The sequence below is a fragment of the Lactuca virosa genome, chromosome 4 (genome assembly GCF_052849685.1).
Source record: "Lactuca virosa cultivar CGN04683 chromosome 4, Lactuca_virosa_CGN04683_v6, whole genome shotgun sequence".
In the NCBI taxonomy this organism is placed as follows: Eukaryota; Viridiplantae; Streptophyta; class Magnoliopsida; order Asterales; family Asteraceae; genus Lactuca; species Lactuca virosa.
Window position 1 is genome coordinate 474,538,264 of NC_136429.1, and position 11,371 is coordinate 474,549,634.

Genomic DNA, 11,371 nt, shown 5'->3' on the forward strand with positions numbered 1-11,371 from the left:
AAAGGCCATGTAGGCCACGTTTGTTTAGCATATTTTTTAGAATAGTTTAGATAGGGGTTAGTTAGTTAGCTCCTTATTTTGTTGCTTTTGACTAGGTATACGTGTTTTGAATCCTCTATATATATTGTATGCTATTGTATTGAATGAGAAGGCAAGAAGTTAGAAAGATGTAGCCCTACTGTGTAGTTTTGTTCCAATAATTGGTATCAGAGCACCAGGCTCATACCTGGTTCCTAGCAAGAAGGAGAAGGCCGATTGCAAACTCATATGACTAGGCTCGATAAGAAGAAAGAAATAGGATCAAAACAGGGTGGTTCTTGGTTGTGGTGTGTTCCGGCTCTGCTATGAAGTTAATGGCTCATAGTGGTGTTGACAGATGAAGGTCCGGCTGTGATGGTTTGATCCCGGAGGTAGCAGGCAAGACAATCATTGCAAGTAGAAAGTTTCAGGTTTGTAGCAAGTAGCAAACAAGAAACAAAATGAAAGAAGCAAGAATGAGATAGCAAGAAAGAGGTTTGACAGAAATAGTTTGGATTAAGGGGGAGAATGTTGTGTTAATCCAAACTAAGTCAATCGCGTGATTATCTTTAAGGGTATTTTAGTCTTTCTAGTAGAGTTTGAATAAGTAAAGGCCATGTAGGCCACGTTTGTTTAGCATATTTTTTAGAATAGTTTAGATAGGGGTTAGTTAGTTAGCTCCTTATTTTGTTGCTTTTGACTAGGTATACGTGTTTTGAATCCTCTATATATATATATATTGTATGCTATTGTATTGAATGAGAAGGCAAGATGTTAGAAAGATGTAGCCCTACTGTGTAGTTTTGTTCCAACAGGTTACACTTTTGTTTATATAATAGCACGTTTTATTGATGTATGAAGATTCTTTTTGATGTGGATAACAACCTATAATGTTGGAGAAAAATCAAAAATCACCTATATTTACCCATCGATTGATGAACAACTTCTTGCGAAAAGAAAGTAATAAACAAAACTATAGCATCAAAAAATTTACACTAGAGGGACTGAAAGTGAAAAACGCTATAAAAAAAGGGGTTTAAATGTAAAATAGTAAAACCGACAGGACAGAGATGTAGTACTATGTTGTCAAGGATCGTAGCTGTCACTCCGGGCGTGTGGCTGAAACTGCCACGGGAGCTTCCACCTTCCAACGCCGACCACTACAAATCCCAGTTATAAATTTCGCCGCCGAGGAACCACTTTATCCGTTCTCCATAAAAAAATGGATAATCACTTCATCATTATCGACGACGAGAATTCCGCCATTGTTTCAGCACTGCGGTATGTCATTTCCGTCGGCAACGCCACCGTTACAAGCAGTGGTGTTTTGAGTAATTCTCGAAGTCAGCGGTCGTCGGTGGGGCAGGAAGTCTGTAGCAAATGTAAAATGCGAGTCCCAGATCAATGTTTGGGTTGTGAAATGTTCACCGGCGGTGGTGTAGAAGAGATGGGAAAGAGAACGATGAAGGTTTACAGAGGAGTTCGTCTCCGGCCGTCAAGGAAATGGGCGGCGGAGATAATGGTTCCGGGGACGAAAGAACGGAAGTGGTTGGGGACTTTCGAGACTGCAGAAGAGGCCGCCAGAGCTTATGACGTTGCCAATATTTACTATAGAGGAAACAAGGCGAAGACAAATTTCCCGGTGGAGGAGTACGCCGACTCAATTTGCAGCGATAACAATTCCTCAGAGCTTAAAAATCACAATTCGATTTAGCCAGGAAGCTATTGGAATTCGGACGTACTGTCTCATAGACGGAATTGATACATAAAATCCAGAATATAATTAAGATCCAAAATGGTTATATACTTAAATAAAAACAAACTACTATAGGTTAAATATATATGATTGGTATTAGAAAATCTATCGGTTAAATATGATTGGTATTAGAAAATGAGAGAGAAACCGAAATCCAATTAAAAAAAAAGTGGTTGGGTTATTGGTATTTCAAGTAACTTAGTTTTGGGGTTTTTGAGATTTTATTTAGGGCGAGTATTTGCTTATTATAATTTGGCATTTTTAACAAGTAGTTTTCAGTGTTTAAACATATTAAAACTAAAGATGTTTATTAACTTAATTAAATTTTGGTAAGTTAGATAGTTGTAACTTATCTAAAATAACTTATAACTTATTTAAATCAATTTATTCTAATTACTAGGTTTAAAACCATGAAAACCACGGTTGTGAAAAAAAAAACACTATTACTAATTCGAAATCGTAATAACTAATCAAACACAAAGACAAATAACACAAAATGACAATTTTTTCTTTTGTTTAAATGTAATGTTACAATAAATAGCCACCAACTTTGTAAAGTTAATCTTTAATAGAAACCAACTTTATAGAAATAGGTGGTGATAAGAACTTGGTTTTTTTTTTTTTGTCATTTTTGCCTATTTAGTCCTTGTATTTTATACAGATAAATATAAAGTCGGTCAAATGTCTAAATACCCTTAAAATGAAATATAAAGGAATGTTATAGAGATAATAAAGTCAAATATCTAAACAGGAAAAACTTCAGGAAATAATTCATTTCAAGTAACGGCGACTTATTACCGGCGACACATATCATTAGCGGCGACTCCTTCATTAGCGGCGACATGTTCATCAATAGCGACGAAGTAGTAGCGGCGACTTATTACCGGCGACGCGTCGCTGCTATTACCATTACCGGCGACATCTTGGCTTATTACCGGCGACTTTTGTCGCCGCTAATGATCATTTTCCTTGTAGTGTAATAGCAACTTAGTATTACCGGCTAGGTTTGAAATGCATGAAACTATCAGTCTAAGTACATTGCTATTACTTGAAATGGAGTTCTTGATAGTGTTTGAATAACACATTTAGCAATATCCCCAATATTTCAAAAAAAAAAAAAAAAAAAAAACTATTATTTATATTTTTGAGTTGCTTTGGGGGGCTAAAAAAAATTCATACTACGCATAGTAGGAGATCCTGCGTCCGCTCCTGTTTTCATCAAAACAAACTCATATTCAATGAAAAAAAACATTGAATATATAGATAACTAAAACAATGATTTGACAAGGTTTTGTTAAAGGAATTATGATGCCGAGTCCTTCTCTAAATTCTTCTTCCCTTTGTCTTTGGCGTGCATTTTTTCCGTAGTTCAAAATTCCAAATCCAAATATAAGTACAGAGAACTAATTTTAAATAAACAGGACATGATACTATCAATAACCACTTTTTAGAAAATCCAAAAACAACATGCACTACTACAAAAAAAGGGCATTACCGACGGCAAAAACCGTTGGTAATCCGTCGACGGAATTGTAACAGACCAAAATCCGTCGGTATATTCTTGTCGCTAATTTTTTGTAACGGATTTCCGACGGCTACTACAAAATTTTAGCAACGGATTTTTTCCGTCGGTAAATAGTAACAGATTACCAACAGAACAGGTTTTCAACATATTACCGACGGAATATACAACTATTTAGCGACGGATTTCCGTCGCTAAATTGAAATTTATTTTTTAGAAAATAATTACATAAAAATCCACATTCTTTTATATTAAATGCACACAAATGTAATAGAAAAACACAAAGCTCAGGAAAATCTAATAGAAACATTTTTAAACATAAATAATAGGTAATTCTAAACAACTCCTATGCAAAAAATGTAATAAGAAACACTGAACTCAGAAAAATCTAATAGAAACTTTTTTAAACATAAATAATAAGTAATTACAAACCTTCATATCGAGTTTGTTCCTTGTCTGACAAGAATCATGGCCAACACCATAAAAATCATGTGCACTTCATAAACATACACAAAGTTAAATTGTTTAGACACATGACATTTATTTTGCACTCTAGTTGCGACTAGTATCATTCTCAAGAGCAGGAACTGATTTAACACATGGCATTTATGCAGAAGTGATATTGAATAATACCTGATTGTTTTTGGGTTTATATGAGACCCTCTTCTCATTTAACTAATTGGTAGGTGAAGAATAACTGTAAATGTATAAAACATTAGAGTTGTTAAATTACCTCAAATAATCATCCTCTTGAGTCACTTTGCTCTGTATACTTGTCACCAGATATTAATTTAACTATTCATCTCTCAAGAAAATACATAAGGAATCCAATAAGCAAAATGAGCTGACTCAAGATAGATAGACATTAGACACTGCAAATGCACAGACTAAAAATGAAAAAAATGACCATTCTAACACATGAAAATTAGCATGACTAAATCTATGATTGAAAGTTGCTAAAAAAAGTGAAAGCAACCTTTAAAACACCAGTAGCAAGGCCCTTCCAAAAGCTGGAATTTTAAAGACTCATACAAACACCTAAAATATGACAAAATAATGTAATAAAAAATCTTTCAGGTCAAGATTATCATATGTTGTAACTCTTTCAGCTAGATCAACTTACATTAACATATGTTGGAGTTGGAATTGGAGTAGAAGGGATTTCCAACTGTAGGTCGGATCCTCTATCAACTCTTTTCACTTTTGTATCATAAAAATATCTCCAATTTTAACAAGCTGCATAACAGGTTATATGAAACTTATTAACATAAAGGTATTGACTATCGAGTACCTTTGGCTAATGGCGAAACTCGTAAAATCTAGAAGCATACTTGCAAATTTGCAATCGATATTTACACAAACTAATTTAAGATTTTATTAAGTGCAAAAAACTTACTGACTGTGGAGCATTGTTATGAATAAGATAGAGGATTTAAAGTCAAACCAACAGCTCTGCTTGATGGGTCAATACATCTGAAAAACTAGTTAAGAGATAGATTACAATTTTAAGGGTATGAAATTTTACCTTCTTATTTGAGGGTACTCATCTTTCCACTTTTAATCAGGAAGAGTTTTTTTCCAAATGAAATACATCATCCTGTGAAAATTGGAAAAACAATCACATCAAAAATTGATTTCATTGCTTAATTACAACTAAAATTAAGTAAACATTAGAGATTTGCAAGGATACAATTTGCAAGGATACAGTTTATGTAAAGGAGAGTAGGATTCCATTTTCAAGAGTTGAAAGCACACAGACAATTAACCATCATGCCAAGAACATGCAGATTGAATTAAGATCGTCTGTTTGTATAAGAGAACCAGAATGTAATAAGTTTTTTAAAAAGAAGCTTACCATTAAAGTAAAGAATGAAATGACAAATACATATCACACATTTCGCCACCTCATCGGCATTAAAACCAAGATTAAATCAATACTCTTTACAACTCCTTGTAACCATGGTCTTCAATGTTTTCACATATCCATTGATGACCTGCAAAGTAGATGGTAAAACGTATAAGACAAAAAAGACTTTCAAGAAGGTAACAAAAAGTCTGAAAATCAATAAATCACTCACTGAGATAATTACAACGGATGCAGTGAAGGCATGATTCTTAATACATATGAAACACTTAATCAGTGCAACTAGAGTGGTCAATGTCCTACAGAACATAACCAAGAATCAATGTCAATAGTTCAAATTTCAAATTAAAATTTTGATCGATATAATAAGATATGTATTCCTTACCCTCCATGAAGACCATTCACCTTGTCCTTGTTAGAGTTGGGCCATATGTCCTTGTTAGATAGGAATTATGTCCAATGAATATAGTATATATGATAGTGAGACAATAGAGCATTCATATCATGATGAACCTGAAAGATAGAAAGATATATTATCATACATATTGAAGAAATTGTGTTAGGTGACAATCAAATTATGATAATCCGAAAAATGTCTGTCATATTTTCAGGACGTACTTTTTTCATTACGACATATGTAATCGTTCATTTTCTATAACTATTTGAAAGTTTTGTAGGTTCGAGAAGGTAGAATGGAGAGCTAATAGTTCCAATTCTAGAAACAGGACAATAATTTGACGCAGACTAAATTTAGGACAACTAAATTAGGAATCTATAGTTAACTTTCACGAATTCGAATCAATCACAACAATGAAAACTAGAATTACCGTAGGATGCAGATCAAGGGTAAGATTAGAGTCGCTAAACAGGTACTTGAAGAACGTCTCGAGATTGAAACTCGTGCGATGGAAGATATCACCATAATTGCTTGCGCATTCTCCACGGTAGTTTTCTCTTGTTTCTGAACCTGAACAAGGAACTACTGAAAGTGATCCACATTCATGAAGTCGTTTTCTGAGTATTACTCAAACAACGACTTGATTGACGGCGGATCTTCCATGGTATTAGATTCCTCAAACAACAACTTGCTCAAAGTTAGGGCTTTTTTTTACCAAAATCTGGAGAAAAAACTCAAATCGGCTCCACGGATGAGGTCCATAAGCTGTATCGGCGACTCCATTATCGCCGGCAGCTTCAATCGTGGTGGGAAGAAAGAGCCGGAGCAGCTGTGGGCGGCGATGCTTTCTGGCGTCTTTCACAGAGCGATAGGGAGTAAATATCTCTTTTCCCCTTTGGTCAAGTCCGATGTGCGTAAAAGTTAACTAGCCGTTTACCCGCGCCAAGCGACGGGTGCAAATAATTTGTTTAAGAAATTAGTTTCTCGAGAATCTATAATATGGAAGGAAAAGAGTGGTTGAGTATATAATGAGAGCGGTTATGTACTCAAATATATACCACATTGTTTTTGGATGTTGTCGAGTGAGTTATTTTCAAACTGAGAGGAATTTTAAATTGACAGTGAGTTGTTCTCCTCTCATGCATGTGAATGCGATGGGCGGTGATAGTTTCTTTTCAGCACATAATTTCTTTTTCGATGATTGTATTCCTTTCGATGATGGTGGATATGTTTCTTTTGGCGAGCCTTTTTACTTTGTAGGATAAATTTTTTGGTAAACATGTCATTTCACAAAGACATCATTATAGTGTACGTTGATCAGCTAATGGCTTCTCCGTCTTATGGTATTTGTTTGAATGCATCAATATTGGAAATTAACTTTTCAAGAGTCAAACAACATTTCGAAAAAAATAGATACATAAAACTACTCAATAACAATCGGTTGCTATAACCAAACAAATTACAATTCCACCTGATTTGATTAACACCATACCTTGACATAAAAAAGGATGTTATTAAGTTACATAAAAAATATGTAAATTAAAGTAAGAACACAAAAAATAAAACCTAGTGTATTTTTATTTAAGTGGATAAATGGGCATAGAAATTATGTAACATAAAATACCCGGAAATTTTAATAGGTAAACCTTGAGAATGGAAGTTGTACTGGACAAACAAAACTATTAAAATTATAGTTAACATTTTGATTAGTGTTTGAAACCTCGAGACTCGGTTATGGGGTATGGACAAATGAGAAAGAGATGCCTCTCGAAATCTTGGATATCTTTTCCCATTAGATGACAGATAAGCATAGTTGTTTCATTCTTTTCAAAAAAAATTTTAAAACCAATTAATTGAAAAAAAAATTTGTATTAATTCAAAGTTTCTAACACATATCATGCATTTTTTGTAATGTTAAAACCATATTTTGAGTTATTATTAGTTTTAAATCTGGTTCCAATTTTCCTAAATTTGTATTTTCTAGAAAGTTTTTTTATTTAAAGTTTGATTTTTTTTTCCAAAACATCGGTTTTGTTGTTTAACTAAAACTAAATCAAGTTATAGTAAATCAAAGACATTAAAATATTAAAAAACAACTTGAATGAGTTTATCCCAAGACTAATAATACATACAATTTACACCCCTGTTCCAGTGGTACAACATGGGCATCCAATTAAATGGACTATGACAACCCTATTATTCATATACCAAACAGTAGACCTTCCATCGTTACTAATTTAAAGGAAACCAAATATGGACTTTCTGGTTGAGTTAGCATTCAAGGCATCTCAAAACTTGCGTGTGGGAAAATTATAGAAGAGAAAGAATGTTTATAGTGCCTGCAAAATAACATTCGCACTTATTACATAGACATAAAACCTACGGTACATGAAAATAAACACATATTATATCAATGTTATCCATAAATACAAACCAAATTTCACTTCCGTAATCCTGTAATTTTTGTAAAATACAATGTCTCATAAAAAGATTGAGAGTACAGTGTTAGAATTGGATAGATTTTTGAAAGTACAATTTCTTAACTTGGTTGTAAAAGAAAGAAATGAAAGTAAGATGCGATGATAAACATATTAATGAAAGTACGTTTCTATTTAATGTATTTAAAACATATTAATCAAACTACGTTGCAATTTCATGTATTTAGATTAAAAGAAAATTGTTTACCACTAAGATGTTAAGGAAATTTTCGAGACCATCAGTGACATTAATATTGTATAGATGATAAGCACTGATCCACTAATTTACACGGTTCAAGTTTTGTTGATTCTTGTAATCATATCATAAAAAAACCATCAACTTAAATAATTTCAAATGTGTAATTTTTTTTCATGCACCTTCATCATCCATGGTATCATCCGCTTTCTCCTTTTATCTATCTAAATAAATAGAAATGGTACCAAAGAAATGATTATTTATTTGTTACAAATGCAAACCTGGATTAGAGTGGTTGGTTGTGTACCAACGGAATGATTAGTAGCTTCAATCCTTTTCAAAATCTCATAAAACTTCTGAATTAAGACTTTGTTGAAACGTATTCATCTAAAGCCCAAAAACCTCTACACACTGACAACAAAAGTTACCGTCAAACATATAACCGCTTTGAAATATTCAATACTGGGATTGCAACATAAATTAGGCATTTAAGCAAAGCTTACCTATAACCACATGTCTTTCACATTTCAACTTTCATTTCTACAATAAATATTGTGATCATAGTTACTTTAGAGGGGAATTCTAATAACATAAATAATAAAGTTCCTAAAAGATGTTTAACCTCAATAACTTGGTGCTTTGTAGAATCTTTCCATGTGCTAATCAAGTTATAATTATAAATAAAGGAAAATTTTAAATAACATAATCATTGCTTCAGCAAATGCATGAGCTTGACAAAAAAACAAATTAAGAACCAAAAAGAGTAACACTGAGAGAAAGTCTTTAGCAGCAACATATGGAAACTTGTTTTCCTGCTAAATGCTACCGGGAATTTCAAAAACTTTCAACAATGATGAACGAAACTACAAATCAAATACGTACCCTTCTAATAATGGGAGAAGAGCCTGCAACAGAAAACAAAAAATGAACATGCTTATTCAAGAATAAGAATCAAGAAAGTATTAAAATAGAAACAAATATATGAATGAATAAACCAAACTAAGCTTGAGAAAAATGAAATAGCAAACTTACAATGATATAAATGAGATAATCTTTGATGAAGGGGGTGAAGGTGAAGCAAAATTTGAAGTCGTCTTGCTATGAAAACACCATCTGGACATTGTTTTTTTTTCTCATTGCCCCTGCACACTGTTTTTATATTAATAAAAATCAATTTTTATAGTTTTAGGACCATATTGCCCCTGCACATTGTTTTATATAATAATAAAAAATTCAATTTCTACAATTTTAGGACCATATTGCCCCTACACACTGTTTTTATAATAAAAAAATCAAATTTTACAGTTTTAGGACCATATTGCCCCTGCACACTGTTTTTATAATAAAAAAAACTCAATTTTTACGATTTTAGGACCATATTGCCCCTGATTTAAATCTGATTCATATTTCATAAAACAAAAAACAAAAAATAGATACAAGCTTCAAAAATTGATCTTAATTCTATAAATTATTTGTGAAATTTGATGGAAATACCTCTCCTGCTTTAACTGTGATGACATGAGGTGTAAAACCAACACCAGGTGCACCTATCAATCATATAACATAACAAAATTTAACAAAATACAAATTAATATATTCAAAAGCATCCCAATTTAATACAAGTATCAATAATTGATTTAAACCGAGAAAATACCTCTTGAAGCAAATTTACAGTTTCAACCCTGTGTTAAGAATATAAACCACTTAAGACAGATATGTCCCTCTTCATCTTTTCTTCCAAAAACATCTTGATCACTACAATAAAAAAATTATAATTTATCAAGAACTTAAGCATCATACAATTATTTAAAAAATTGATTTCCCTGTTCTTAAACATCATAACTTATCAAGAACGTAAAAATACACAACAAATTAAGGCCTGAGGGATGTGGTTTCATTTCCATGGAGAATAGTTGGATGCAATGCATGAATTAAAAAAAGGGGCAAATAAATCTAGGTTGACTAAAAGGTCAAGATTAGAAAAAAGAAAGAAATGGTAAAAAAAATCATCTCCTTGTTCTTTACAGGTTGGTATTATTTACAGCTTGGCTACCAAATTACTACTTGTTCTTGATGGCAAAATACGAATTTTTTACATCTTCAAAGCTGAATTCAATCACATTTTTTATGGAAATCATCATCTCTTTGTTTGGAGATTCTTGTGTGATTAAAGTAGCAGCTTTGTATGAACTTTGTGTGTTTGTTGAAGCTTCTATTGCAAGATTTACGTCCCATGTCTGCAAATCAAAAAAGATACCCATGTCTAAATATTATGAGTGGTCTGTTCACATACCTTTGTGGTGGTGCTGAGAAAAAAAATCATCTTTTGAATCAAAGTGTTGAGATTGAAGAAGGAATGATACTTATAAACAAACAAACAAACAAACAAACAATTAAAGAGAGAGAAAGATATGATCACACTTATTAGAATATTTACCTCCTTCTTTGAGAAGGATTTCTTCGAATTCTTATGAATCTGTTTTTCGTGAAAAAGATTCCTCTTGCTTCTTGATCAATTTCTCAGTACACATCCAAGTACACATCCATCAGGTGTTTCTGTTTAGAGAAAAACGCAGAGAAGGGCGAAGGCAGCCACAAGCCAAACCCTAAATCAACGATTAAGAGATAAAATAAGAAAAATTAGAGGGTTAAACTTTAAGGTTCAGAAAGAGATAGTACTGGAGAGAAAGGGGCAGGTGGTGGTTGTTCAATGGCGGTGAATGTTGTGGTGTCTTATGTGAATGATGGTATGATTTCAAAATCTGCTAAATGGGTGATGTTGAAAATCGAACATTTCTTCGGGTGGTGCTGAAAATCGAAGATGGCGGTATTGGTGTCTAAATTTCAATCCTGGTCCATGAAATAAACACACACAAACACATACAGAGTTAGAGAGAGATAGTGGTGAATGAAGCCCTAAATAATGTCACACAACCTTAAATCGTTAAAGAAAACTCGATAATCAACTTGAAATTGTGAAGAAAAACAATGAAATCATGAATTTGTGTTGAAAAAACTTACCTAGCTTGCAGGAGATACGGTGGAGGAGGCAAATGTTGATACGGGAACCATAAATGGAATAGGAGGGATATGGATTAGGGCTCTTATCAGAGAGTTCCAGAGAAGAGATGGCGAAGGATT

The 11,371-nt window shown here is 33.0% G+C and overlaps 1 protein-coding gene and 1 long non-coding RNA gene across 2 annotated transcripts; one reads left to right on the plus strand and one right to left on the minus strand.

The window, feature by feature from the left end:
• The first annotated feature begins 1,240 nt into the window (after positions 1-1,240).
• Positions 1,241-1,732, plus strand: LOC145106856 (ethylene-responsive transcription factor ERF109-like). The gene has a single exon (XM_079043783.1). The coding sequence runs from the start codon at positions 1,241-1,243 to the stop codon at positions 1,730-1,732; it is 492 nt and encodes a 163-aa protein (XP_078899909.1).
• A 1,856-nt stretch (positions 1,733-3,588) lies between these two features.
• Positions 3,589-6,415, minus strand: LOC145169307 (uncharacterized). Its single transcript, XR_013742422.1, has 9 exons — positions 6,273-6,415; positions 5,988-6,196; positions 5,546-5,673; positions 5,387-5,459; positions 5,152-5,290; positions 4,420-4,893; positions 4,273-4,334; positions 3,930-3,993; positions 3,589-3,792 (listed from the first exon to the last, which is right to left on the minus strand). It is a non-coding gene; the product is annotated as an uncharacterized LOC145169307 (long non-coding RNA).
• Between the last annotated feature and the right edge of the window lie 4,956 nt (positions 6,416-11,371).